Source organism: Letharia lupina, assembly GCF_014066315.1.
Source record: "Letharia lupina isolate WasteWater1 chromosome Unknown contig_3, whole genome shotgun sequence".
In the NCBI taxonomy this organism is placed as follows: Eukaryota; Fungi; Ascomycota; class Lecanoromycetes; order Lecanorales; family Parmeliaceae; genus Letharia; species Letharia lupina.
This window is the reverse complement of record NW_023502972.1, coordinates 708,682-736,614: the sequence shown is the minus strand read 5'-3', so window position 1 is coordinate 736,614 and position 27,933 is coordinate 708,682. Positions and strand designations below refer to the sequence as shown.

Here is a 27,933-nt window from a genome sequence, read left to right as displayed (position 1 = left end):
GACAAGGAAGTGCTCTTCTCAACAATGGAAATGCGACAGTTTGGGACAAAGGAACAGTCACGATCATGAAAAAGTGCCCACCTTCTCATCTCAAATTGATAGCTATGGGGATGGATTTGCTTTGATAGATGTGAGAAAATTGGCGACTCGTAAAAAATTCAGATCACTAACAGAAACCGAAATTGAGGACCGCTCAAGAGCTGAATTCAAGCGGAATATGTGAGTTTCTTTACAAGCGAGATCGAATTGAGCAAAAGAGCAAAACCACAGCTGACAAATAGAGTCCTGAAGCTGGAATGAACAGATCGAATTGAGCAAAAGAGCAAAACCACAGCTGACAAATAGAGTCCTGAAGCTGGAATGAACGTCCATTACCTCCGTCTCCCCCAAGAATAATCGAATCTCATGGAATGATTACCCCATTACAGCACACGCACACCAAGCTCGCGTCTGTATGCTTTCAATGCTGGACGTCCAGAACCATAGCAGGACCATACAGCGATCACCTATTGATACCACCACTTCTCAGGCTATCATCCAGCTGTATCAGCCATGGTTAACTAATACATGGCATCAATCTGTTGGTCCATGAGACGCGTAAGTACCGTGGCTTGATCTATGCCGCTGCCCGTCCAGTAATCCGCTCAAACTCCTCCTCTGTATGTCTCCAGAACTTCTCCCCCACTCCTCCCTTTTTGAAATTGGTCAGAAGCTCCTCCACCTTAGGTCCCGAACTTTCACCGGCCAAATCGACGGAGTACACACCACTTCCACTTTCCCCATTGGTTCCTCTTGCAATCGCAACTTCACCGCTCAACGGCACCCCAGAAGTTATATTCCCATGAGAAGCTGCCGGGTACCTCGCGCTCGTTGCGAGGAACAAGTGACGTTCACCACACTCCTGATTCGAGTACCAAGTCATCATGGGCGATATGGCTTTGAAGACTATATTGATAACGAATATCGTTGCGCCTTGGCCACCCCGGAAAAGGTTTGACTTGAGCGGACCCGGGAAGTTGTGGATGAAAGTCACGTCCGGTGCTTTCTTGGCAAGGGCTTCAAGGGATACGGTGACAAGTGAGCTGACGTGGCCACGTGCGGAAAGCGCAGAGACCTTCCAGCCTTGAAAGTCATTGATGCTAACTGGGCCTTCTTTACCAGCGGCGAATGCGGTGACGACACGACGAAGGGCAGTGGCCTGTTGAAGAAGTGGCAAAAGGTTTACAATAAATCGATTGCGGGAATAGGTTACCAAAGCCGTGACGAAGTTAAGGCCCTCCGAAGTCTCTGTGTTCATTTTACGGTCAAATCCTTCATTCTCATGTTTGCGGAGTTTTCTCCGTAAATCAATAGAGCAACTTTAGAAGGATCGCGGACATACCCGCGCTAACCAATGATCCCGTACTAAGAAAGAGGAGATTGACCGCCTTCTCTTTGCACTTGATGTCACTGCAGATATCATCCACGGTGCGGATCAGACTGGTATCTGCCTTGATGAAGATGTACTCGCCTTCCGAGTTCAGGGTCTTGCATTCGGCTGCAATGCGATCTCCGGCTTCTTGTGAGCGGCCAACAAAGTAGACGCGGGGTTGGCGGGCATGCTTGGCGAATTGCTTCAGCGATACTTCGCCGACACCGCTAGTGGCACCGACGAAGACGGCGACGAGACGCGGAGGAAGAGCGGAGGCAATACGGGAATTCGAGGATTGGACATCTATAAGGGAGACCATTGCGTGGTATGAACGGAGGCCAGAGAAGTAACGGGTTGGTGTGCTGGAAGTGTATAATTATAATGTGGGGTCTTCGCAGCCTGGATAGGAAAGAGAATGGTGGTCTGTTTGATGAAAATCTGACCTAGAAGCCTCTATGTTTTCTGCAACGAAACAAGGGAAGCAAGGCTTCATCAAGAAAAGAGGAGGGTTTTGCATCTTTAAGTAGACAGTAGAAAATGCAGGGCTTCAGCTTTCATGGACGCATATTTGGTGTGATTTTTGGGGCTTTGATACATGCACGAGGAGTAGACTGTAGAAGTCAGAAGACAGATCCAATGAAACATTTCCAAATGCGATTGGAGGTTAGCGCTAAATCAACCAACGCATGCGGCATAAAGTAACTCCGCTCGCGGAATCCAATCGGATGCCTCAAAATACGAATACGAGAAAGTCAATGTGGTGTGTTCCTTAGCAGATATTTTTCAATCCTGACTTATTCTGCTGGCACCCCTTCCTCTCCGCGTACAACTAGGCTATAAAGCAAAAGTCCGTGTTTCGTGCCATGAATCGAACTATGAAAGAGGTACTGTAAGCGAAGTGCGACGATTGAGCAAAAGACAGCAGATACCCCGACACATCTGGCCAACTCTGGGTGGGAAATCAATAGTAGACACCTTCATCGCGTTGAAACTGCTGGGCTTGAAATTCGTGACCGAACGGCGCACCAGCCTGACCATGGCTGGAGTGTGTCATTTCGGAGGGGCGTGATCCTGGAGCAATGTGAGTAGCAGCCAGTATAGAAAGGTTCGGGGAATATCAGGCGAGGACTATCTCGAAAATTGGGCAAGCTCACCCTGCTGCCTCCCAACTTTCATACCTGCACTCATTCCATACCCGCTCAAGCCGTTCCTATTCACGCTATTCATATTGAGACTGGCGAGAGATTGCCGTTGGCCTGGAGTATGGTTCTGCAGATCCTTATTGAACATGTTGGCGTCATGTCGATAACCAAGTGTTCCCAGGCGGCTGGCGGATTGAGCTGTCGGCCCAAGCTGGGTGCGATGGTTGGATGGTGTAGGCATGGGATTTGCTAAACGACCATCAGCAGCGTGGGTGGCATACCAGGGCTTTGGCTCACCGAATCCGAACGTATTGCTTCCAGTACCTCCTGGTCGATGAAGCGGAGGAGGCATCATTGCCCCATTGCCTTGGATTTCGTTGCTGCCACTCTTCCGTCGGGCATGGAGTTGCTCTATTCCGTTGCGATTCCGTTGAGGGGACTGGAAGTCTTGTTGAGCGTGAGATCTCGGAGCGACAGAAGTACGCTGAGAAGAAACGAAGCCTTGACGACCTGGGACATTGCCGAGTACTTCATCTACGGATTCGAACGCCGCAGACTGTGTAGCTGCTGTCATCTCCTTGCGCTTCAAGCGATCATAGAGTTCCTGTGTCTGCTGATGTTTGCGGCTTTTCTCTCGGAAGGCTGTTACGAGATTCTTATTCTCAAGCTTGAGCCTGTCCTGGTCTATTTGCATATCTGTTCGTAGAATCAGAAGAGTAGATACTCATCACATCGCGAATCATACTGTTCAGCTTCTGATTCAGGATGTTCAGTTCGGAATTGGCGTCGTTGAGAATCTTGTCGATCTGCACGTTAAGAGTGTTGTGCTTCTCAGTCATTGCCTTCACCGTGTACTCCTGGTAGACGCTACAAAGTATCAGTGGGTGTAAGCGGCAACGCCACCCCTCTACGTACATCTCCTGCGTCGACTGGTAGCTCCAGAAGGCCAACCCACGCCCAGCACATTCCATAATAGTGCTAGGACTGAGGCCACTCAGAACGCTCGTCTTGTAGTCCTCGGTCGGATGCAATGATGTAGAGACAGCGTCATCAGGTTGAGAAAGAAGAGTTCGGCATGCCGGGCAGACCCGATTAGCACCAGCTGGTGCAGTCAAGCCAAGCTCGTCAGAACAAGGATTGCAGAAGACATGGCTAGGCTTGCTGTTAGTATACTGCAAGCATAGCCTACAGGGTGTACGCACCTGCAAGTCGTTACCACAGCCCGCTCCACGAGCTGGACTCGGCAGTTGAGCGCATTGCAACGTAGCGTGAAGTCCATTACTCTAGAGAAAGCCAGAGGATAACCTTGATGAAAGCGATGGAAGTAGAGGATTCAGTTGAGATGACTTTAATGGGATAAGTGGAACGGAGAAGGTGGTTTTCAATATAGGAAAGGACGCCCTTTCCACTTTTGATACTCATGGAAAGATCAACATTCTCTGGCGAGGCAAGTACTAGGCAGCTCATTGCCCCTAAATTCAAGAGGTAGATGCTAGCTTCCATGTCTACCGTATAGGCCACCTTCCAAAGACAATAATGTTCTATGAAATCACGATTGGACGCTCCCATCCTCTATAGGACGAGCCCACTTTGTGGAGCCACCACCTTCGTTGCTATCCCAGCGCGATGGAAATAAAATCATCTGGCAAGTTGAGAGGACCAACGTCTTCGCGCAAGGACTGTTCCATACCAAGTTTTATATGGACTACTTTTGCACTGTGACTTCAGAGACTCAGAATAGGGAAATGCATCATAGAACGGGTAAAACTTGGATCTCTATCATTATTGGTTTCGCGCTTGATGAACAAGCCACCGTCACTACCAACAGATCAGACTATTGTTGTTCGCTCGTAAGTGCTTGAACAGTCAAATTTCGAAAAGGATTCGAGTGAGCTTGATGGAATAATGGTCGTCGTACTCAGGACGGGGTTTATTGGCTACGGTTTTAGCGTTTGGCCGTACTAACACCCACCAGCAACTTCGATCATCTTCACCTTTTTATGACCCTCACCCTCACCCTCGCCCTCACCCTCAGTATCTCGATGGCCTCCAACCCCTCCTCAAATGACACCTCCAGAGTCCCAACACCAAACCCTCGTTTCACCACCCAAGCCTCCACAGCCGCCGATCTGTTAGCATCTCAAACCGTCGGCCTAGTCCACCTCTCCGACTTCCGAAAGCGACGCGCAGAGGCGCTCGAGCAGAAGGAGCGCGAAGCACAGGGGACTGCCGTAAGCTTTGGCCGCTTTGCGCCTGCATCGTCATCTGCATCGGGGAACTCAGTTTCAGACGTTAACAATAGTATCATCAACGGGTAAGTTGTGGGGATTATGCAAGGTAGAGCACGTTTTTTTGGCGGCTGCAGATGCTGACGGTCAAAGCACAGTGTTTCAACTTCCCATGGACAGCCACCGAAAAAGAAACGGAAGCACGTGGCCAAGGGAAAATTGTCGTTTGGGGTAGATGACGAGGAGCTGGATAGAGTGGAGAGGATCGAATCTACGGATCTGACGCCAAGAGATGGTACGCCAGACGAAGATGGACCCACCAGAGCGTCACCAGCCTCGTCGCGAAATGATTTTTCCACGGAACGAAAGCGCTTTGGGGCAAACGCCAATCTCAGCGTCGCCCCCAAAGCAATGACTAAGTCCGCGCTGCTCAAGGAGGCTCAGACCCGAGAACAGCTACGGAAGGAATTCCTCTTGATGCAAGAAGCTGTCAAAGCCACGGAGATCATTATACCATTCGTTTTCTATGACGGCACAAACATACCCGGTGGCGCTTGTAAAGTCAAGAAAGGCGACTACGTTTGGCTGTTCCTAGACCGAAGCAGGAAAGTTGGAGCAGAGCTGGGTGTAGGAGGCGGCGAGAAAGCTAACAGCAGAAGAGAATGGGCAAGGGTTGGCGTGGATGATTTGATGCTTGTGAGAGGTGAGATCATCATACCTCACCACTACGAACTCTATTACTTCATCGTCAACAAGACTGTTGGTCCGAATTCGACGCCGCTGTTCGATTACGCCGCGGCCACCGTCCCACCGTCGGATGGGTCCGAATCTCCAGATCAGATCTCAGATGATTATGACCCAATATCTTTGCCATCGAAGACGAAGCAGAAGAACAACGGCCAGGTCACGCCTGCAGATCGACACCTTGAGGGTGTGAACGCTGATCCAAATTTTACAAAGGTGGTGGATCGGCGGTGGTATGAGCGGAACAAGCATATCTTTCCAGCGAGTGTGTGGGAGGAATTTGATCCGACGAAGGACTACACCAAAGGCGTGAGGAAGGATGCCGAGGGTAATGCATTCTTTTTCACCTGAGAGAAGTCATCGGTGCATAGACTAGAGATAGGAGATACCATAAAAAAGTACCATATTCAAGTTTATGAAACTTTCTGTCAAGGGCAGCGGCCAGGATTCGTGGAGATGCTTGGAGATTTGAGTCTATCTTTGGAGCAACATCCAATGCTCCATACATATCTATAATCTAGTCTACCTTTTATCCCTCTCTTCAGTCCGTACGTAACCATTTTATCGCTCAAAATCGGGTCTGTCTCTCGTCTCTCAGCAACTCGCACTCAGATCTGAATCCCGTATCTTCCGTAGTCAAACCCTTCCAACGTCGTCACCATCTCAGCCCATCCATCATCCATTCTGGAGTGGTAGCCGTTAGTCCTCCCTTTCGTGCCAGTGCCATGCATGCCAGCCTCGTGCAGAGCATCGTCAACCTCCCGGTCGGTGCCATTCGCAACCCCAGCGAGCACCTCCCTCTCCCTCCCCAGATACTCCTTCAACAACATCGGATGAGGACACCAAACCACTCTCATTCCCGCTCTTCTCCCTGCCTCGACCCCGGGCACACTATCCTCGAAGACTAGGCATTCCTCAGGGTAGACAATGGGCTCTCCTTTGGCTCTCAGTTCTTTGTTGATACACTCCAATGCCAAGAGGTAGATGTCCGGTGCGGGCTTGCCCCTGCCTTTGGGTATCCTAGAATCATCGCCGAGGACACGGCGCGAGGGTGGGAATGCGCTGAAGAGGTGAGGCAAGTGCGTTGACTTCAAGCGGTAATTGATGGCGTGCGAGGAAGTGGCGAGGGCGAGGTGAGTATTCGAGTTCTTGAGCGTTTTCAGCAAGAGTGGAACGCCAGGGAGCGGTTGCGTTGTGGGGAAGAATTGGGCCTGCAGTTTGGCCTGCTTAGCGGTGAAGGTGGAGCGGGCGATAGGCAGCTGGGCCCAGGCATGGAAGATTTCGGCCGCCTATGGAAACTGTCAATTTGCGTGGGGGTGTGGGGAAAGAGGGTTCGGGAGAAGAGAGGCATACGTCGGGACCAGGGCGGCCTTGCAATTGGGCCTTGATTTTCCAGGGAAGAGAAGGCTTGCCGTGCTCATGCAGGATTACGTTGTTGCATTTCGTATAGATATCCTCGGTATCGATGAGAAGTCCGTCCATGTCAAAGAGACAGGCGCGAATTTTTGGGAATCTGGAGCTCACTGTTAGTTTACGGAGAAATCGAATGATCAGGCAAGCGTACTCAGGGTTTGCCATAATCATGATGGCGGTGTTGGTACGTGATAAGGCCGATAGCTGGCTTGTGAGCTTTGTGTTTAGGGATGTATTTGTGTCTTGGTTCGGGTTTGGAGCGGTGTATCAGATGGAGGAGTCCGAGGGGATTTGTATTTGAGAACAAGGAAATTGGAAATGAAGAGACTGAGCACAGATTGTATCTGTGCGAGGAGGAGGCAACCCAACAAAATGAGAGGGGTCCATTATGCACATCGGTATCCGGTATCATCTCGCACGTTTCTTCCCTTGCGAACTATGCAGGCTTGCCCTGCTTCACCGCCTTGACCTAACTTTCTACTAGACTTTCTACCACGTTGTGAGAGTTTTGCTTGGATTTCCCCGTTTTATTTTCGCTTCCGAGTTAGAGACTTAAAAGTAAGTATGTACTTTAGACTCTTACTCTTAGAGTAGATGCGCGCTTGCATTGGCGGCTGTCGCTTAATGCAAACAAGCTAAAGTAGAGTACTTACTCAGGTACTACCTCTAATGTAGTACGGAGTAATGTACTACTACTTACTTTATCAAGCAAGGGCCTTCAAAGTTATAGATAGATAGTAATACAAGAAACTTTATAGCCGGTCACACATGGCACTTCCAGATCCATCTCCCGATCTGCCTGACGAATCTGAAGCCTCGCTTGTTCCACGTTTTTCCCAGGAGGAAGAAGCAGTAAGCTCATGCTCGTCTCATGGTCCCTTCCCCTCGGCTTATCTCCTCCCCTCAAACGCTGCGAATGGGCGCATTCTCTCTCTTTCTCTCTTTCTTTCTGTCTTATTTCCGGCCAGGAGCTGATGGACACGTTTTAGGCCTTGCTACAGGAGTCTAATGCGCAAAAAAGCACAGCAAACAAATTCTTTACCTCATCACAGTACTCACAAGCCATAGGCGAGTACGACAAAGCGCTGTCATCTTGCCCGAACTACCTAGAGTACGAAATCGCCGTACTGAAAAGTAACATCGCTGCCTGCCACTTGAAGCTCGAGGACTGGAAAGCGGCTGTTGAGTCAGCTACAACGGCTCTAGATGCCTTGGACAGGCTCTTGCCCAAGAAGAAAGAGAACAAGGAGGATGACGCCGAGAAAGACGGAGGTGTTGTGGAGATTGAAGGCGAAGGCGCGGAAGCAGAAGAAGAGCTTAAGAAGCTTGAAATGAGTGACCAGCGGCGCGATGACATCCTCCGCATACGCTCCAAAGCTCTCATGCGTCGAGCGAAAGCAAATTCAGAGCAAGGAGGATGGGGAAATCTACAAGGTGCCGAGGATGATTACAAAGCTCTTGCACAACTACCGACGCTGCCACCACAAGACCAAAAGATCGTCCAGGCAGCTTTGAGAAGTCTACCGCCACGCATCAATACAGCCAAGGAGAGGGAGATGGGCGATATGATGGGCAAGCTGAAGGAATTGGGCAATGGTATACTGAAACCGTTCGGGCTGTCGACGGATAATTTCAAGATGGACAAAGATCCGAATACTGGTAGTTATAGCATGAATTTTAATCAGGGCAGGTAGAACCTGGAATAGAAGGCTGACAGCATTTGCTGTTGGCGAGCATTACCATTGAAACTCTAGCAGCCCACCAATTCACGTTGCTTAATTGCGGGATCTAATGTTTGACTTGAAGAACTGCATGACTGATTGCTAACATGAGAGGCATCTCGCATAGCCATAAAAGGCTCGAACACGCCTGCTCAAGTATGTACAAGATGAATGACACAATCGACCGCTCTCTATCCCTCTGCATCGATAAGACAACAGCGCTCTATGAGTCGTCAATACCCTTATTTGCTCCTCCGCTAGCTATGCGCACGGGGAGGTTGATAAGAATAGTCTATCGTATGCCACGGATACATCGCGTGATAATGTAGTGTGGCAGGACGAAGGCGCCGAGGAATGCAAACATGTTTGGAAACGTATGCTGGTCGTGGAGTACGCCGTCGCTATGCTGGGTCGTGAAGTCGTGAATTGCTTGAACCGAGAAAGACTGAAAAAAGTTTCGTAGAGGCCGGGGGGTTTTTTGAGCGGAGACGGAGCCTATTCGACGAAGCGGAGGAACGACATTGCCGAATTCGTCGGGCGGATGCGAAGATGTGAAGGTGGGGTCCCGGGCCCGGTAGACGAGTGATGGCGGTAGCCCATGAGTTAGAGACTTTTCGAGAATGATGCTGAAATGGTAGAATGGATGCTGGAGACAGTGCCGCCCACCCTCAAGACTGAAGAGGCTTCCCATGGCGTGTGCTGGAGCTGAAGTATCGAAATGCCAAAGCACCTGCAAGTCCTCGCACAGCTCAACTGTATCCGTAGCCGATACCGCCAAGGCCCTCACTGTCACTGCCACCGGTGGAGTTGTCTCCGTAAAAAACGTCCCCGGTTTCATTGCTGGATTGGAAGTCGCAGTGTTGATCCGCAGTGGGCATTTGCTGACTGGCGGCAAGTCTATGGAGCATTCGGTCGTGTTCCGAAGGCTGAGGGGAAGCATAAATGTTCTGATGCAAGCCTTGGGTAAAGGGGTCTTCCAGATTCTGACCCTGTAGTAAATATGCGGCTTCAAGGCTGGCTTTCTGCTCGTGATGCTGGTTGCTGTTTGTAGACTGAGATTGGGAAGTATCAACCATCACGCCATCAATAGACTGATATTTCGAGCGACTTACCGGCTTAGTCCTCTTAGGAGTATGAGGATTCGGACGAGCAAACTTGGGTTCAAGCACGGAAAGCGACCTATCCGTTTCTCCGTCACTTAACAGCTCGTCACCCGAATTCTCCTCGTCATCTTGATCATCTTCCATTTGGGCTTGTCCACGCTTCTTCGTCTTTATCATGGGCTTTCCTTTGCCCTGACCTTTCTCACCCAGATGCTCACGCCCTAGACGGATTGCCTCTGCCTTCTGATAATTGACTCGGCGGTTGTTCTTGACGCGCTGCAGAATGTCAGCCTTGGATCAAGTCAATGCTGAAGAACGGAACATACATCTTTCGCGTATTGCGGATCGTCAACCACACTGTAAGAGTAAGGAGGCTCTATCAAATGCTTGCACACCGTCTTTTGAAACTAAGACCACAATATCAGCAGAGTTCGCCCAACATAGTGAATGAGAGAGGGTGGGAGTACCGTAAGAGTCTCGCACAAGGCATCGAAACGCTTCTCAAATGATGAATACTGATTGATAGGTCTCTTTTCCCCCAGGGGAGTTCCTTCTTGTTGTTGAGCTTGCTTAGTCAAATTCTAAAGTATCTGAAGTCAATATCATTGCCTTCAAGAGCACATTGTAAAGGTTCGCACTCACCAACAAGTCCACGCATACTTCTCTAATTCTCAACGCTTTGGCCTTGCGAACTTTCTCCCAGGTTTTCTGCATGCCTAGATTGTCCTCAACGTTGTCTGTATTATGCATTGCATCAACCAATGCTGCGACATTAGTGTGATCTGTTGGGCTCAAGTGCGTCAAATCCGCTGTTTGAAGCGCGACGGGATCGATGACCACCTCGTTGTCATCATTACTCTTCAATTCCTGCTTTACGCGTCGCTTCTTCTGTATCTCCCGCGGGGCCATTTGACTCTTGAAGTTGGGGGTGGACACCACGTGATCCGAACCAGGTGAAGACAGCTCGCGCTTTACGCTCATTGGGCTCGACCCGTTGAAGCTGGAATTTGTCGGTTCCTGGCTCATGAAACGCGCATCTCGAGTGTCGCTAAGTTGCATACGATACTGCTTCGGTGAGTGGCTGGGCATTGACTTCCCTGGGGACCCTGAGAGGTGGTGATGGCCCATGTACGGCGAGCGAATGGATTGTTGTTGGAACATTGGTTGGGGGTCGGGATACTGTGGCTTCTGGAAATGCCCAGCTTCCCAAGGATTTTGTCCCGAGTTTGATGTCACTGAGGTCCTTAAGCTGCTCTCTTGAAAAGGCTGATGGTTCTGCAAGACTTGAGATCCTCGGCTTGGATTGTGTGCGCTGGCGATCCGACGGAATGGGGGCCTATTCGATGCATGCTGTACATTTTGGTAGTCACCATGAGATAGTGACACGTTAGGCGCTTGGCCGTCGGTGAAGCCATAGTTAAGTGACATGGTGTCTGGCACTTGGTCGGTAGTATAAACACCTGAAGCAGTCATATCAAATGGTGAAAACTGTGGTAGCTGAGGATGAATTTGATGGCGTAAATGTGAAGGATGTCGTACAAAGTGCTGAGGCTTCAATGTCGGTGAAGCTTGTATCTCAGCGGGTACGCTAGCGGAAGATGTGTTGTTCAGTACTTTGGGTGCAATTGGTACATGTGTTGACATTGGCCTCCCAGTTGGTGTTGTTTGCTCAAAAGAATCATTCGATGATGCTGTAGCTGCATGGTTCTGGAACGAATTGTTTGGAATACAAAGTAGGCCTCCAGAGGGTGCAATGTGAGTTTGACTTTGTCTCGCATTGGTAGAATTCGCGCTTGTCATTGAGGGTTCCCCCTGTTGCACGAGTGTTTTTGCGGAATTGTTGCTTGCATTCGAGAAGCTTTGATTTGTGCTGGGGTGGCCGTTGCTTGTATTCGAGCTTGTATTTGTGCGCGACTCGTGCGATTGTTGTAGTAGGTGTAGGCCCGAGGGATTGCTGTCCGTACCCGAGCTTCCATCGCTTGGCTGGGAGCCATATCCGCTTGCAAATGGACTCTGTCGACCACTGCCAGGTAAATCAGGGTTGGAGGAGTTGGGTGACGGAAGACACCCAGGCGTTGTTGCTTGATAGAAATCCATATCGAAGCAATCAAGGAGCTCGTTGCTCAATGGCATATCCTCAAATCTGCCATTTTGACAGCATGCATCAAATTCTTGCATTTTTTGGAAGTCTTGTTGATAAGTTTGGTCCATGATGTAAGAATTTCCAGCACTGGACGACTCTAGTAACCTGATGTCTCAAGTCAATGCAGAGAGTCGTTGGTGAATTGTAAAAAGTGACTGTTTCGAGTATAGGGAGATGAATAACTGGCGTCTGAACGAGTGAAGCCCAGAAAGTTGCGATAATCAATTGAGCGGAATCTGATCAGTAGCACCGGAAGTTCCGATGCTGGATGTCTGTCCATCATGTGTCAGTATCATGAAGAGACGTAACCATCAATAGCGACCAATCATTGGGGGAAATTCAGCATAGGTAGCGCAAAGTTTTTCGCAGTTACTGACGGTGCAGCGCCAATTCGTAGTAGAAAGGATTGATAGCTTACGGGTCGAGATTCAGGCTCTGAGGGAGTGCGCAAGCGCTTTGGACAGAATGGCGAATTTCCTGTTCACGAGAATAGCTCGTTGTTAGTCAATGTTCGAGTACTCTAGGGCAGTACAGCATACAACCATGGTATCGAGGTAGCCGATCAGACTTACCGAAGTTGAATTTGACCAATGCAAGATAACCAATGGTTCACTGTATCTAAATCGGGTTTCCAAATTGAGTTCAAGAAATCAGCAGCTCAAACGAAATTGCGTCAGTAAATTCGAGCGATGGCTTGGTTGACGAAGCTAAATTGCATGAAGGATGAAAGGAATTGGCAAGGTTGGAGAATCTGTACTGGTGCAGGATGATGGAAGAGAGGGTTGCCGATGAAGGGTTATGGTATGAAGAAGTGGAAGCTGCTTGAAGAATTTATACAGAGGGATGAAATGGGAAGACGTTAGGGGAAGATGGCTGGCAAAATTGATTCACTAATGGTGAGCAGTGACAATACCAAGTACAGCGGATGAATAGGGTCAATACAATGTCTGCTGCATCAGTGAATAGCATCAATGGGCCTCGGCCTTCATTCATTGTCTTGTCAATGTGATCGGGTTGTAATGAATACACAATCGCTTGGGAGAGAAACCTTTGAGATCTTGATAAGCCTCACAGAAGTGGTGGCCGATCCGAATGATTGATGGCACCAATTGAGAGCAAGTGTTCTTCACTCCAAACGTCTCTCTGTTGATCTACGCACCTGGAGCTAGCCTTCAATTGAGACCTGAATCGAATGAAAAAGTGTTCCTAAAATGAGCTTTAGGAGCGCGGCATTCAATTCTTGGGGGAAGGCTTGATGTACTGGATCAAGCAGAGAGATGTTCTACTGTCGATGCACTGGCAGTTCGAACTCATGGGCACCAGCGAAAGTGTTGGGGTAGCATCAAGAATAGCAAGAGCAGCAAGCCTTTCTACTTGGATTCCAAGCAGCCTTCGTTCCCCGCATGTTTGAAGTCCACGCAAGCTCATGCAAGACTTGGATGCCTATGTTTCGAAATGGGGCACTGCTCGAGATTTCTAGCGGAGGATACAAGTCACAGGCATCGCGCTGTCTTTGGACCGGGGCTCCTTTGAAGGTGCTTCTTTCCCCCATTTCAAGCATGGGAGAAGCGGTACTCCGCATCGTCTGCGCTTTTGCGACTACCGATAGGCAAGCAGCGACGTATATGACAAGCAAAGCGAGCAAGGTATCAGGGTTGGCAGAAACGATAAGGGAGAATGATATGTTCCTGCGTCTGGAATCACAATCTTGAGGAGTAGCTTGGGGAAGGTGCCAGGAATTGTCCCTTCGGATTGGGCATGTGAGTGCTAGAAAGGCTTCCAAACGGCAAAGACGCTAGTACATTCGATGCGTTGTGCTCGAAGAAGGGTACAGAAGCTGGCTGGGCGGAGAAGAAACGATAGTAGGATGAAGAATTCTGGGCATTGAGGGTCTCATGTTGAGAACAGAGAGCTTTAGCCAGTGGATTTACTATGGATAGCGTGACTAGAAAAGGATCCTAGAGGTCTGCAAGAGGGAAATACCCATATTGATGGTGTTTCATGCTTGCCTTGGACTACTCCTTCTCCGTGAGGTCTAGATAGAGTCATAATGCCAAGAGAATAGCGTTCTGACATCTACGAACAGCAAGCGAATAAGCGAGGCCCCATGCAGTATGTCTAAAATTTGCTCAACAGTAACAAATACACCGACAAGCAGTGACCGATCTGGATGTTTGAGTTGTGATGATTATTCGTAAAGGCTACCATCTGCGGTTTCCACGGCCGCCTTGATTTCTGCCCCCACCGCCGCCTCCACCACCACCACCACCACCACCACCACCACCATATCCGTACCCCATCTGCTGATTCTGACCCTGTTGACCAAATCCTTGTCCACCAAAGTTCTGGTTCGAATCTCCTGCTCCTCCTGCTCCTCCTTGACCCCCCTGCATCATCTGCATGAAAGTTGCGGGATCCATTTGCGTGGGATCCATGCCTTGAGCCATCATCTGCGCCATCATCTGCTGCATTTCTGGTGGCATATCTGCGGGTCCACCCATAGGTGGCATACCAGGTGGTGCACCTCCAGGGGCTCCAGGCATACCTGGCATTGCAGATGGCATGCTGAGGAAATTTTGCATCTCCTCCATTTGTTTCTTCGAATCCGTGACCTCTTTCCGTAAGGAGCCTTGCTTCAAGCAGTAGCTCGCCCATGTGAATTCATCAAACCCGTAGTTAAAGTAGTCAGTCATGTCTGTACCTGGTCGGCGCCAAGGCTTGTCGTCCTCGGGAAAATCTGAGACGATCTGGGTAAGCTTGCGACCAACAAAGGACAAGATACTGGCACGCACCGGTATCCATGTCGATATCTGTAATTGGTTTTCCATTTGGCTCGTAGATGGGTTTGGCGTCGACTTCGATATTGGAAATCTTGACTGCTGGATAGGATGAGCCGAGTCTCGTTGGAGTCTCTTTGCCTGAAGGTTCGTTTTTGATTGCTGGGGAGCGCTGAGCAGCGGGCACTGCTTCTGCAGATGGTGTCCCAGATTGCGGTTCCTTTAGTGAAGCAACACGACGAGGCTGTCTAAGGTGCAAAGTTAGCTGAGTACTTGCGCTGGCTAAGGTTTGGCCATACGCAGGCTCTGGTCTGGCTTCTGAGCCCTTTCGCTCAGTGATGATATCTATATCCTATGGCAAGACGATCAGGAATAGAGCGAGAATACTGGTGGCAGCCGCACCAACCGAGTCACTCTCGTCCTCCTCTACCTCTTCTCCCTCTTCTTCACCATCCTCTTCATCATTCCTCCCCTCCCTTTTGACTGGTGCATTGCCGGTCCCATTGTTTGCATGCACACCCCGATCTGGCTCGGCGCTTTCAGCAGGCGCATACATGCTTTCCTCATCTTCTTCCTCCATCTTGAAAAATCACGAACGTCAAGTCAGGAACTCTGGCGATTATAGAAGTTGGGAGGCAGTGTTGAATAGTTGGAAAGCTAGCTTTCTTCCTGTCGACAAGTTTTGAAAAGTACTGCCAAGATCTGAATCGAGAAAGCCAGGTACCTATTCGGGAAGTAACTAAATTTCTTAACTACGAACATCAAATTTTGTTAGTAATCTCAACTTTATCTCCGTCTCTCTCCATTTCTTCTCCAAAAGAATTCTGTCTCTACAAATTATGTCTCAGTTAACTCTTTTCGATTATGGTGCCTCTTCTTCTACTACCATACGTACTGCGAATCGTTATTAAAAAAAGCGTCAACAACAGAAAAATGAGCATGCCCTCTCGCAATTACGCTCCCAAAATCAGCTACAATTCTAGAGAAATCAACAAAATTCATAGTAACATCGAGATCCCACACTCTACAACATAATAATACGCTGTCAACCTCAGCCTACAACACCTCATAGACCTCCTCAATACACATTCAAAGGCTTTAACAAATCATCTACTAGACTTCTCCCCGATCCTCCTCATCGATACGATAATCTCAAATTTCGCTATCAAGATCCTACACAACGTCCAACCTTTAACGTATAAGATTTACATCGAGATCACAGTCTTCCCACTTAATAAGACTACGATACTTATTATTCGGAGAATTCTATTCGTATTCAATAAGCAGAGCGAGATAAAGAGCTTCGGGGTACGATAGAACAGCTAGAAGATACTCGGATTCTCTACGAACATAACACTATTCTGAAGCTATATGACGATATTATCGATATCGTTACTACGAGTGAAGATGAGGACGACGAGGATGAGGATGACGCGGATAAGGACGACGAGGATAAAGACAACGAGGATAAGGACGACGCGGATAAGGACGACGAGGATAAGGACAACGAGGACGAGGACGAGGACGAGGACGACGGGATACGTCACGAGCAGTTACTTAACGCTCTCGAGGACGTATACTCTTGGGTGCAGAGCGAGTCTCGCTTAGCCTTCTCAGAACGATTAGCATTTGATCGTAACACACATATCTACTCGGTAATATCTACTGCAATTCGATACGGTGATCATAAGGCTGTAGAGAATCTCATATATTCTGAGATTAACCGACGATGTAATCTATTTCTTAGATATCGTTATGGGGAGGATCCGGAGAATGCAGTACCGTAAACATGTTCAATTGCAGCGATATTCTCAGTGTTCTCACAATGCTTGGCTAGCTTTTCACTACTGGGTAGCCCGCGCCCCAGCACATATTTTCGCTACACCTTCCATTCTGGTCAGGTCTTGGCAATACCGCGTTCGAGCTCGCGGCTTGTTTGTCAGTTTGTCTCATTCTTCAGCGGCTTGTAGCATACATTCCAGGGATGTTTGGTCGATCTCAGAGTGGGCCCGGTGGCCTGAGTATCAACACCAGCTCAGCAAATGCGTTGCCGTGAGTGAACAATGGACAATGCTCTTGCAACATTAGCTCGCGTTGCTGAAGAAAACCACATTAACCTGCTCAACAGTGATCAATCAAGCCTACCTCCTCCATCGGGCGGCAAGCCGGCGACTTCACTCTTCGGATCCTTCAACACTTCACAGCCTCAGCAAAATGCAAGCGCTGCGCAAGCACAGACAAGTAGTCTCTTTGGAAACACCACCTCCCAGCCTGCACAGACGAGCAGTCTCTTTGGTGACACCACCTCCCAGCCTGCACAGACAAGCAGCCTCTTTGGGAACAACTCTCAGCCGGCACAGACAAGCAGCCTCTTTGGCAACACTACCTCTCAGCCGGCACAGACAAGCAGCCTCTTTGGCAACACTACCTCGCAGCCACAACAGGGTTCCAGTCTCTTTGGTGGCAACCAAAATACTCAGTCCGGCGGAGGCTTTTTTGGGTCACAGCAAGCTAATCAACAGACTACGGGTGGATTGTTTGGCTCCACAAACGCTCAACAGCCTCAGCCTCAACAGACCAATCTCTTCGGCTCAGTAGGGCAAAATCAAGCCCAGCAACCGCAAAACAGTCTATTCGGTGGAACCAGTGACCAGAACAAAACGTCCTCACTATTGTTTGTACTATCTCACATGTGTATTGCATTTTGCAAGGCGCTGGGTTCCCAAACTCTGGCTAATAATTACGTAGTGGCAATATGCCAGGCCCGGCCCAAAACCAGCAGTCTACAATGCAGCCACCCCCAGCCCGCAAGCTGTTCCCGAGCCAGATTGGTCAATACACTCAACAGCAGCAAACCGTACCAGGGGTTCGGATTCTCGATGTGAACCAGCTTCGCTCCACAACACGCTTCAATGATTTACACGAAGACCTACAAAAGGTCATCGAAAACGTGGACAATTTCATTTCAGGACAGATTCGATGTCAAGAAGAATGTGCTCAACACACCGAGGACATCAATCAAAAGTGTCATCAAATACCACCAGACGTCGAGTACTGCACGAAGGCATTAGATACGACGCAACAAGCCCTGGAAAACAACGCAGAATCCATTGCCTTTGCCAAAGGCTTGGTGAAGGTCGATGTAGCGGATGCGAAGTTGAGTTTTCAAACCATCCAGAACTTGAAGATGCCCCAACAATTTCAGCAAAGCGGCATGTGGAACACAACAGGGATATCGCAAAGTGGAGGATCGTCATTTCCAGAAGAAGATTTAGAGGTGGGCGCAAGTCGAACCCTTGTGGAATACTTCTCGAAACAAGCCGATGTAATGTCAAAGACCCTGGACGCCTACAAGCGTAGTATTGGCCAAGTTGAGGCTTATCTGAAAGATGTGGAGTCCAACGCTATGCAACAAATGCAACAGATGATGTTCGACAGAGGACAGGATGGAGTCGAAAAGAGCGCCGAGGAACAAGTCAGACAACTAGCTGCGGTCTTGAGAGACTTTGAGCATGGGATAACCGGCGTCGCTAGCAGGGTTGGGGTTACTAGAGATAAAATTCAAGAAGTCGTACTGGGCCCAGATGACATGGTTGGGGAATTGAGTACGAAGAGGTATGGTATGCCTTAGGAGAGCGGGAAAAGCTACGGCAGATTATATCACCAATTCAAGCAGTGTTTGCCGTACAAGGATATAGCAAGTACTTATTTCAAGCCCGCCGAGATACTTGGGACTCTGCTATGATTCTCACAAGTTTGGTATAACTATTGTCCTCCATCGACCCTACAGAAATGCCTCACACTATGGTCTCCTCGAGCAACTTGTCTTCATAGTTCCTATCGGCAATGAACGGTCAGATGGGCTTTGAGCCAGGATGACAGCTTGCCTGACACATTGGCTGCCGCCATTTCCTTCAGGATTCTGTCGCTGCCAGCGCTTCAATTTGAGAGGCGAAGAGGCATTTTTCGACTTCTAGGGTTTCGAAGACAGAAGATTCCACGGGTCGAGACTGAAACATCCAATCCCGCCGGCTAGATCTGATTGATCTACTTATCCCGCGATCCGGTTTGCCTTTTTTCCTAGTCTCTCGCACCGGCGGTTCCTGGATACGCGCCGACATATTCCGCTCGTTCTCGCTGGCTCGTATAGAACAGAGATCTACGCTTTCAACCATTACTTTACCAGAATTTTTTTTTTCTCCTACATGGGCTAGGAATGGTCCAAGCTTAAAGCGAAGATCACCTCCAGGTACGCATGTGCTGTCCCATTTCCTTTTCATGCGTTCAATCATAAATGTGTGAGCAAGTTTTGATCTAACAGCGCTCGGGACACTGGTGGAAATGGGTTGAGAGGATACAATCATGAACGAAATCTGATACTGACGTATTCTTCCGTAACATGAGATGCAATAATCGGAGATGCAATCGAAGATGAACCCTTCCTCCAATATTGCCGTATGGTCAGTTCTGACCTTGAAACGAACAGGCTCGGGAGTGGGGACCCCACGGTGCCCGAGAGCCTTGCGGCTACCAGTACTCAGAATGGCCAAAGCTCTAAAGCGTTGTCAGGGTCCTGCTGGTAAAAACCAGGTCGTGGCATGAAAGTCATCACGGTCCATGCCGATGGTATGAGATCATTTGATGGGCATGGGCCGTGCAGGCGGCGAGCGAATATCTTACGTTTAGATGAGAAAGCGGCTCCCACTGGGCATCGAGATGTGTTTCCTGTGGGTCAGCCTCTCGGAGAAAATCTCAGCAGGGACCACGAGCGATGTTTTTGGTTAATTGTTATCATCCCATGATCCCAAAAATAAAATAAAGTGGGTCGGATAAGATGTGGGTATTGATGCGCACCAAGGATCTTTTGGCGGCAAGACTGGTTTCACTTATTGACGTTCAAGCGCGCTTATATGATTGAACCTCGGTCTATTCGCTGTCATTCAGCCGATTTCACCTCACAGGGAAGCACTGCTGTTTTCCACACACATTCAAGGATCAGCGTCGAAGCCAATCACCGTCCACAATCACAGGTACTCTCATGCCTGGGCGTTCTATGACTAGTGTGAAAATTTCTTCTCGACTCTGGGGGCAGCAGAAGTCAGCAGGTGTAGTCGATAGGTCGCGAACTTCGCTTGCTTGTGCATGCAATACTCGTGCGCTTCCAACGTTTGGCGGTTTTGATTGAGTGAAGGAAGACGTGAAGGGGAGTAATCCATATTAGCAATCGCTCGATCTGGTTTTACACTACTCCGTACTTGACTAAGAATGCGGACCTGCAGATGTCGGACACCAATGCGGCTGCTACTTCACGATAGCCTTTCCCTCTCGCACAAAATCAAGAACAATATCTCCCATTCGAGAAGGCTTTCACCGATGAAGTGTGAACCTACAGTCGGTGACGTGGTCCCATCAGAGATGACGGCCCGCAACGGTCTGAGGCTGAGAGCGAGAGCCGCTACCAATTTCTGCAGGTCATGCATTGCAGTCTCGAAAAGCTCGTGCATACAAGGCTTTGCGGCAGTGACTCGTTACAATTCTCCGACAGCATGTCGGGTGTCACATGTGCAGTCGTACAGACGCCTGCTGAAACGCACTATAACCTTACATCATGCTCCCAGCTGGTGGATTAAGTGACTCCCAACGCTGGCATTGTCCTCGTACCATGCATCTCGTGCAGTTTGCGCGTGGGCATCTACTGCGTTTGCGCAAGGGCAACAGATATTCTCCGTAACATCTTTAGAGTGGTTCGATGCGCATGAACCCCGCGAGCACTTTCCCTTGTCAGTCTTCGGTACGTGGAATATTCGTTCTGTTCAATGATTGACTCGAGTACATTGTTTAGCCGTTAGATTGGATGTGCTTTGACGGGAATCCCGTGGGAATCTTGTTCTCGTCCAAGCAATAGCCGAGCGTAAGAATCAGAAAGTTGTTTACGAGAAAAAATTTATATCATAAAAGATTCGACTGGTGATGTACCTGGGGACGATATCGACTTCAACCGCGATACTTGATTGTCAAGCTTCACTTCGTCTGCCTCTACAGAAAATTTTCGAAACATTATAGTCGCGATATCGCTTGTGCTATTAGCAACTCCAACGACACCAGGACCTCAAAGCTAGCTTGGAACAACAAAGCTATATTTGCAAACTGGCGGTTGCGTGTCTAGGACCTTTGTTCTTCCGGACCAACTTCAGCTGTCGTGATACACCTCATAACTTTCTTTACCAAATCACACTCGCTCGCCTCACCTTGCTTCAACATGCAATCCCTGTGCAACCCAAAGAACCATGGCCATCAGATGCTCGTGTCGTCTCCCAGATGTTCTTTGAACTGTCAAGCTTTATCAATCCACCTACCGCCACTCGGTGACAAAAGGGTCTCATCCGGTAACAATTATCTGTCTCCGCCAATGTCAGGATCCTTTGATCGATCAACGTTCGACGACCCTTCTCATCATCACCCAAACAACAATGACCGCCAATACTCTTTGACTCCTCCATCCCGCCCATCCACATCAAGGAAGTCCGACCCTCGAGCGGCTCACGCGAAGAAGAGTTTGGGAAAGGATGTACGAGTTAACTTGAGCATACCGAACAGCACTGACCGCGAGACGTCAGGCACGTCTCTGCAGCTAAGCGGCGACACTCATACAGCATTGGGGGACTCAAACGGAGAGGTCTCTTCGAATGCTCATGACTCGCCCGAGGGACAGTTGGTAGCTGGGCCCCCCGGGATCGCGCGAAGAGCAAAGGCCCACGTTCCTTCAGCGTGCGTGAATTGCAAAAAGAAGCACTTGGCGTGCGAGACAAAGCGACCTTGCAACAGGTGTGTTCAGACAGGCAAAGAGGTGAGTGGAAGCGGAGTGATGTTTCGAATTGCCTGATAAGTACTTACTTGTTTCAGGCTAGCTGTGTTGATGTGCAACACAAGAAGCGAGGCAGGCCCCGCTTGCGAGAAGAAGACAATGTCAGAGAAATGGCCTTCGGTACTGAGTATCCTCACAGTGAATTATATTCAGGTCAAGCTGGTGGCCTCTCGGATCCTCACTCTGGCCGTCGCAGATCGAAAACTTATCGGGAGCTGCGCTCGCAACCCGAAACACCCTTCATCGATCAACGGCCGAGGACGTCTGATCCTACGTTCTCACAACAGCAGTACATGCAAGGAGCGACATCCTATCCTGTATCTCCACCCACCAGTCATTTCGTCAACCTGGATATTCCGACTGTGTTGCTCACGCCCGACTTCGTTGTGGCCCAGCACAATCGCGCATTCAGCAATGCATTGTCGTTGTCATTTACTGCTAGAGCACAGACTCTGCTCGATCTGGTCGTCCCTGCAGAAAGAGAGAAGATCCAGCGACTCCAGTCCATCATGCGCGCCGAGCTTCGGGAAGCGGCTCATTCGTCGCTCATGCGAGGTGGCCAAAGCTCTCACGGATCAATGCCATCAATAGAACATCTCGATATAGCTCGCGCTACCGCTGGTTTCCGCACTCGATCTGAGTACTGGACCTTCCGCCTGCCTCGAGAGCAATCAAGAGGCTTTCCCATCTCGATCTCCCTAGCCAAGGAAGGTGCTCATTTTGTCGTTCTGACCTTGGTTCAAAGCACAAGCACAATACATGCTGTCCAATCGCCTTCTCTACAGCAGCTCGTGCACAGTCCACCGATGCTGCAGTCTACGGTCCGTGGCTATCAGTCCCCCCCTCAGCAGATCCTTCCTCATCACTCCACCCACCGAAGCCACCACCGCAACAGCCCCTCCGACGCCGGCATTCCTTACATCCTCTCCTCCCCTACCACATCTCTAGACGAACAAATGCTTCAGCTGCAACCATCACACAGCCTCGCGCAATACAAGCACGGCTCACCGCCGCGACCCGTCGTGTACAGCACCGCACGTACAACCTCGGGCTCAAGCGCAAGCTCAGACGTACCGCGAAGTTCCCCCGGCCAATCGCTGCGTCAAGACAGCCTCCGCCATCTGCAACTGCCGCCTATCCGGACTGCTCCGACCAGCGATCCATCGGGAGGGAGAGATTCGATGAGGAGGCGGAAAGGGTCCGAGTCAACCCCAAGTCCTGGGCGAAGCAGTCCGCAAAGCGCCCATAGCGGGAAGAGGAAGAAGAGGAGGAGGGTGGATATTGGGGAGATGTTGCATTGAGAAAAGAGCGTCGCCGCTGTTTACGGCAGGCAACAATGTCACTGGAATGACAAAGACCTTCCCTGCTTCTCGAAGATCGTGACCGAGGAGTGTCGGACTATCCTGGCCCTGACCTGCGTGGGTTCGAGTCGTCCGCAAGCTTAGGCTAGGATTGTAACAGGTAGTGGTCGTTTTGTCAGGATCAGAGGTGGTGGATGCTGGCGCTAGCTCTGGGAGTCTGGCTCTTCGGAAACAAAGACTGTCCTTTCAATAATAGTGGGAGGAGATGAGTGAAAGGGTTACTTGAGAGTACGCATGGGTACTTAATATACTAAACATAGACGGGAGAAAAGCAATGGGATACGGTTCAACCAAACTTCGGCTCTCATGTCGTTTAGATCATATTCATCTATGCAACTATATCACAATGCCCAAAAAGCATCATTCGTCTATGCACAGTCGCTCCCTACCCTAACCCCTCCCTCCCCAACCTTTCCTCCTCATCCGCCTCCAGCTCATAAGCAGGCCGATACCACACCCTCCCCCCTTCCACCACCCTCAACTTCGGATTCGGCCTCGTATCATTCGTGCCCCCCAGACTCGTATACCCTTCATTGTACAGCCCGCAATACTCCACCCCCAGATGCCGCAAAAACGCCCACACCTCCGCATACCGCCATTCCAGCACCGGGTGCACCCTCATGAACCCCGGCCAGCCGTGGTCCGTCGGGTCGAACGCGGAGAGCTTCGCACCGTGCGGATCGGTGCGCCGCGTGCCGACCATGATTGCGCGGATCGACCGGCCGGTGCCGGAGAGGTAGTCGGCGAACGCGGCTTTCATGGAGGGCGATGTGTATTGGGACAGGGAGAGGTGGTACTTGGTCGAGGAGGTGGCGACGAAGGCGTCGACGGAGGGGAAGGGGTGCGGCGGGGGGATCAGGATCGAGGGGAGCGCGGCGGGGAGGGAGGGGTGGGTTGAGAGGAGGGAGAGGTAGAGGACGAGGAGGACGAGGCAGTCTTTGCCGCCGTTGTAGGAGAGGGAGAGTGTTTCGAGGCTGAACACACACACACACACTTTGGTTAGCTACTTGTTATGGAGGGGCGGAAACGTGAAGGGTGTCTATCGGTGACTCGGAGTGGGGGCAGACTCACGGGTACTTTTCTAGAGCTTCGGATATGATGGAGAGGGAGTGCCGGCATTGTGCTTGCACGTTTCGCAGCCTTTCCGTCGGGACGTCTTCCTGAAGGAACGCGGTGATGCGGGCGTGGAGGTCGGCGCAGAGGGCGCGGAGAGGGGTGGTGTCGCCATTGCTGGGTGGAAGTGCTTGGATTGGGGCATCGACGGAGGGTGAGATGCCAGTCTCTGTCATTTCGAGACTGGTAATGAGCAAGCCCAATCCATCAAGCAAGGGATTTGTGCATCTATATTGCACGGGGAACGGGGAACGGGGAACGGAGCGGTCAGTCGGTCAGTCGCGGCAGTGATTTCCCCAGCGAAATAATCTTAGGGCTAGGGCTTGAGTGCGCGTGTTTAACATTACCTAGGGTGGTCTTATCGGGACAAGTTTGTTTTTGAGATGGCATTTGCGGATGATATACTTAGCTACAAGGGGACGTACATAGGTCAGAGAACTCTTCTGATATGCCGGAACTTCAAGGTTCCTTGCATGGATATGCTCTGTTTCGCCATCCCCTATCAACGAAGCAAGCCAGATGCCATAGCTTCTAGATCCTCCAAAGTCTCAGGCTCTTGTATATCATCTTCGCCCTTTCTTCTCCGCTGAGACGTCCTCTCACCATCTGAATCGTCCTCGAACCATTTCCTCGGTCTCTTCTTGACCGGCTCCGCGCTCACGCCGACCTCAGATTCGTCTCTATCGTCCAAAGCATCCAGATCTTCCCCAATATCTCCCTCAAATGGCACAAGAACAGCTTGTCTCCCCCCCGCATCGTCGTCATCAGCAGCTTCTTCAACCTCCCTAGCCTTCCTTTTCTCCCTCTTCTCCTTCCTCTTAGCTTTCGCAGCCTGCTTGTCTGCCAGGTCCGCCGCCTGCAACCTCGCCTGTTCCCCTTCCAGAAACTTAGCTTTCTGTACATCAACTGCTCCTCGCTGCTTGAATTGATCTTCGTTCTCCAACTCGTAGATTTGGTGGGGGTTGCCTTCTTCGTCGAAGACGAGTTTCTGACCCTTTTCTTTGAGCTTAAGGAGCTTCTTTTTGGATTTGAGAAGTTTCTCTTTGCGTTTGGAGTCGACATTTATGGGCGTCTTCCCTACCATTTTGCGAGAGTCAAGTTTTGGTACCAGCAATTTCCCCTCTGCTTCGCTGTCAACGCTTGAAGCGTCGCTCAGGCGCCGTTTGACGGTTAGAAAATCCTGGCCTTCGTCTGCGTTGTTAACATCGCTACTTTGACCCTGATCATCATTCACAAGCTTGCTGTAATGATCAGTAAGAATGTCCTGATTGGTTCGCTCAAACATTCGGTCGTATTTGGTTCTTGTAATTGTCTTCTTGGCGGTTGACCCACTACCAGAAGCCGCGGCCCCGTCGCCCTCGTCTTCTGAAGAAGATACAGCTTGTCTGGGCGCGTTCTTCAAATTTTTGGCATTGTCGCCTTTGAGGAACTTTATCTTTGGAGCTCCTGGAAGACCCAGACTCGCCGAAAACTCTTCCAATGGTAGCTCATTTAGCTTGAAGACTTCCTTATCCTTCTGTATGTGTATAGATCTGACATATGACACGAAAGCTTTCTGCCCTACATACTTCAATTCTGGGTCTTTAAAGCACATGTTCTGCAACTGATTCTTGATAGATTGTTGCTTCTTTTGACGGACGTTGATCTTCTCGACCGTGACCTTCTTCTGCTCCAGGCGTTTGATCATGCCTTCTTCCTCACTTGGTTCGAGGAAAAGGACCGCTCTACCATCTCGCTCGTAGCGCGCTGTCCTACCCACGCGATGGATGTAAGTATCCGCGTCCTCCGGACAGTCGAGCTGAATGACCCAGTCCACAGCTGGGAAATCCAGCCCACGTGCAACTACATCTGTTGCAAAAAGGCATGAGTTCTTTGAAGCAGAGAACTTATTCGTGATGTCTAGTCTTGCCGTCTGCTTTTGTCTCCCATGAAGGTGAAGCAGAGGGATACCGGGCTGCATATGTCGAAAAGCCTCGTACACGAAGCGGACCTGCTTGCCTGAAGACAAAAAGACCAGAATCTTGGACTTGAGATTGGATCGGATGAAGCTCCAAAGGGTATCTAACTTCTCGGGGAGCGGGGTCACAACATAATTCTGCTGCAAGGTTGATGGCGTTGCGCTGGTAGCGGCCTCGTGCACAGACACGTACTCGGGATCTCTTAAGCTTAATCTTGCCAGATCGGACACTTTCTTCGTTTGTGTAGCACTGAAGAGCAGAGTCTGCCTCTCTCTTGGTAGGTGTTCTACAATCGCATCCACGTCCTTTTGAAAGCCCATGTCCATGATCCTGTCAGCCTCATCCAGGACAAGCATCTGTAGGTTGTCGATTTCAAAAGCGGCCGTCTGGTCCATGTGCTGTAACATCCTCCCAGGCGTACACACTAGTATATTCATCCGTCCCAACCTTTCTCGCTCCTCTTGTAGACTCTTGCCTCCAATAACAAGGCCGGCGGAGAAGTTGTGGTAGCGTCCAATCTTTCGTAGGACCTCGAAGATCTGGATCGCCAATTCCCTTGTCGGCGACAGTACCAGAGCCCCTAGACCGTCCAGCTCTGTCCATTTTTTGCGATAGAGGTTCTCGAGAACCGGGACTAGGAACGCAAGGGTTTTCCCACTGCCTGTTTTTGCTGCTCCCAGGATGTCGGAGCCTTTGAGTGCATGGGGCACAGCTTGCTTTTGTATATCCGTAAGAGCCTTGAAGTGAGAGGCTTCAAGCCCAGAGGCGGTTGGTTGCGAGAGTGGTAGACTTGCAAACGTGCCGTAGTCACTATCCTTGACGTTGATGTCCCGGACTCGTTGGTTGAGGGCGTCTAGACCCTCCTCATCGCGCTTTCTTTTCAAAGTATGGGCTTCAGATTTTGGCTTTGATATCAGCTTTGAGCCTCTCTTCGGCCCAGCTGCTAGGACAGCCATGGCCAGTATTCTGGCTAACGTTCGAAAAAAGAGTGGGCCGGGGATAACTTCATTTTTGAGATGGCGCTAAGATAAGATAACGAAAAGATACTCCCGATACTATGCTCTTCACCTATCCTCTACCTTGTTTCCCTGACCATTGCTCTGATTCATCCTGTTCAGCTATGGCAATCAAGGAAGAGCTAAAGGAAGAAGTGAAGGAGGAAGGAGGAGGCAGAGATGAGCTCGAAGCCCTTGACGCTCTCGAAAAGGAAGCAGCCGAATACAACAAAGTATGTCCTCAACGCCAGCTGCTCGTTACATTCCCTTATTGACCTTCATTTTAGGATGCAGAAATCGACCGTATACTTAAAGCCTTCAAGCTAGACGCGTAAGCTTCTCTCAGACGCGCCTGCCCGGCTATGTCTCGCTGATTCCTGGCTACAGCTATGCAGTGCTCGACTTACAACCTGGTGTCCCTGAATCCGAGATCAAGCTATGCTACAGAAAGAAATCCCTCCTCATACATCCCGACAAAACGTCCAACCCTCGCGCCCCCGACGCTTTTGACCGCCTAAAGAAAGCCCAAACCGAACTCATGGACGAAAAGCAGCGCACTACGCTCGACGAATGCATTGCCGACGCCCGCATGCTGCTCATGCGGGAACGTAAACTGACTGTCGACAGCGAGGAGGTAAAGAATCCGGACAAGGATTTTAGGGAGGCCTGGCGACGGAAGACGGTGGAGGTGCTGATTGACAACGAGCAGAGACGGCGGAAACAGATCAAAGCGCAGATGCAGGAGGAGGGGAGGGAGCAGAGAAAGGTAGATGAGGAGGTGGAGACTAGGAAGAGGCGGAGGGACCATGAGGTGCAGTGGGAGCAGACGAGGGAGGGGAGGATTGGGAGCTGGAGGGATTTTCAGCAGAAGGCTAAGGAGGAGCCGGGGAAGAAGAAAAAGAAGATGAAGGTGCTTGGCTGAGCGATCGTGTCGGCATATGCAAAGCGTGGAGTTTGGG

General features: G+C 50.1%; 13 protein-coding genes across 13 annotated transcripts; 6 read left to right on the top strand and 7 right to left on the bottom strand.

Moving 5' to 3' along the window:
• Nucleotides 1–616: 616 nt before the first annotated feature.
• Nucleotides 617–1,730, bottom strand: HO133_007125 (uncharacterized protein; the record flags this gene model as incomplete). The annotated part of the gene is made up of 2 exons (XM_037298018.1): nt 617–1,287; nt 1,382–1,730. The coding sequence occupies 2 exons, from the start codon at nt 1,728–1,730 to the stop codon at nt 617–619; spliced, it is 1,020 nt and encodes a 339-aa protein (XP_037156653.1).
• A 642-nt stretch (nt 1,731–2,372) lies between these two features.
• HO133_007124 (uncharacterized protein) lies at nt 2,373–3,832 on the bottom strand (the record flags this gene model as incomplete). Its single annotated transcript, XM_037298017.1, has 5 exons — nt 2,373–2,482; nt 2,590–3,249; nt 3,299–3,420; nt 3,469–3,705; nt 3,756–3,832. The coding sequence occupies 5 exons, from the start codon at nt 3,830–3,832 to the stop codon at nt 2,373–2,375; spliced, it is 1,206 nt and encodes a 401-aa protein (XP_037156652.1).
• A 763-nt stretch (nt 3,833–4,595) lies between these two features.
• Nucleotides 4,596–5,876, top strand: HO133_007123 (uncharacterized protein; the record flags this gene model as incomplete). Its single annotated transcript, XM_037298016.1, has 2 exons — nt 4,596–4,867; nt 4,940–5,876. 2 exons carry the CDS (start codon nt 4,596–4,598, stop codon nt 5,874–5,876), a joined length of 1,209 nt encoding a protein of 402 aa, XP_037156651.1.
• Nucleotides 5,877–6,133: 257 nt separating this feature from the next.
• Nucleotides 6,134–7,109, bottom strand: HO133_007122 (uncharacterized protein; the record flags this gene model as incomplete). Its single annotated transcript, XM_037298015.1, has 3 exons — nt 6,134–6,814; nt 6,879–7,038; nt 7,090–7,109. The coding sequence occupies 3 exons, from the start codon at nt 7,107–7,109 to the stop codon at nt 6,134–6,136; spliced, it is 861 nt and encodes a 286-aa protein (XP_037156650.1).
• A 597-nt stretch (nt 7,110–7,706) lies between these two features.
• Nucleotides 7,707–8,632, top strand: HO133_007121 (uncharacterized protein; the record flags this gene model as incomplete). The annotated part of the gene is made up of 2 exons (XM_037298014.1): nt 7,707–7,790; nt 7,928–8,632. The coding sequence occupies 2 exons, from the start codon at nt 7,707–7,709 to the stop codon at nt 8,630–8,632; spliced, it is 789 nt and encodes a 262-aa protein (XP_037156649.1).
• A 776-nt stretch (nt 8,633–9,408) lies between these two features.
• Nucleotides 9,409–11,973, bottom strand: HO133_007120 (uncharacterized protein; the record flags this gene model as incomplete). The annotated part of the gene is made up of 4 exons (XM_037298013.1): nt 9,409–10,038; nt 10,089–10,169; nt 10,230–10,343; nt 10,405–11,973. The coding sequence occupies 4 exons, from the start codon at nt 11,971–11,973 to the stop codon at nt 9,409–9,411; spliced, it is 2,394 nt and encodes a 797-aa protein (XP_037156648.1).
• Nucleotides 11,974–14,106: 2,133 nt separating this feature from the next.
• Nucleotides 14,107–15,262, bottom strand: HO133_007119 (uncharacterized protein; the record flags this gene model as incomplete). The annotated part of the gene is made up of 4 exons (XM_037298012.1): nt 14,107–14,642; nt 14,698–14,930; nt 14,982–15,034; nt 15,089–15,262. The coding sequence occupies 4 exons, from the start codon at nt 15,260–15,262 to the stop codon at nt 14,107–14,109; spliced, it is 996 nt and encodes a 331-aa protein (XP_037156647.1).
• A 359-nt stretch (nt 15,263–15,621) lies between these two features.
• Nucleotides 15,622–16,469, top strand: HO133_007118 (uncharacterized protein; the record flags this gene model as incomplete). The annotated part of the gene is given in 3 exon segments (XM_037298011.1): nt 15,622–15,685; nt 15,755–15,990; nt 16,005–16,469. 3 exon segments carry the CDS (start codon nt 15,622–15,624, stop codon nt 16,467–16,469), a joined length of 765 nt encoding a protein of 254 aa, XP_037156646.1.
• A 197-nt stretch (nt 16,470–16,666) lies between these two features.
• Nucleotides 16,667–18,313, top strand: HO133_007117 (uncharacterized protein; the record flags this gene model as incomplete). The annotated part of the gene is made up of 3 exons (XM_037298010.1): nt 16,667–16,734; nt 16,811–17,356; nt 17,431–18,313. The coding sequence occupies 3 exons, from the start codon at nt 16,667–16,669 to the stop codon at nt 18,311–18,313; spliced, it is 1,497 nt and encodes a 498-aa protein (XP_037156645.1).
• Nucleotides 18,314–20,941: 2,628 nt separating this feature from the next.
• HO133_007116 (uncharacterized protein) lies at nt 20,942–22,848 on the top strand (the record flags this gene model as incomplete). Its single annotated transcript, XM_037298009.1, has 2 exons — nt 20,942–21,529; nt 21,586–22,848. 2 exons carry the CDS (start codon nt 20,942–20,944, stop codon nt 22,846–22,848), a joined length of 1,851 nt encoding a protein of 616 aa, XP_037156644.1.
• Nucleotides 22,849–23,293: 445 nt separating this feature from the next.
• On the bottom strand, nt 23,294–24,197 carry HO133_007115 (uncharacterized protein; the record flags this gene model as incomplete). Its single annotated transcript, XM_037298008.1, has 2 exons — nt 23,294–23,882; nt 23,980–24,197. 2 exons carry the CDS (start codon nt 24,195–24,197, stop codon nt 23,294–23,296), a joined length of 807 nt encoding a protein of 268 aa, XP_037156643.1.
• A 326-nt stretch (nt 24,198–24,523) lies between these two features.
• Nucleotides 24,524–26,935, bottom strand: HO133_007114 (uncharacterized protein; the record flags this gene model as incomplete). The annotated part of the gene is made up of 1 exon (XM_037298007.1): nt 24,524–26,935. One exon carries the CDS (start codon nt 26,933–26,935, stop codon nt 24,524–24,526), a length of 2,412 nt encoding a protein of 803 aa, XP_037156642.1.
• Nucleotides 26,936–27,099: 164 nt separating this feature from the next.
• On the top strand, nt 27,100–27,896 carry HO133_007113 (uncharacterized protein; the record flags this gene model as incomplete). The annotated part of the gene is made up of 3 exons (XM_037298006.1): nt 27,100–27,207; nt 27,262–27,305; nt 27,362–27,896. 3 exons carry the CDS (start codon nt 27,100–27,102, stop codon nt 27,894–27,896), a joined length of 687 nt encoding a protein of 228 aa, XP_037156641.1.
• Nucleotides 27,897–27,933: the final 37 nt, after the last annotated feature.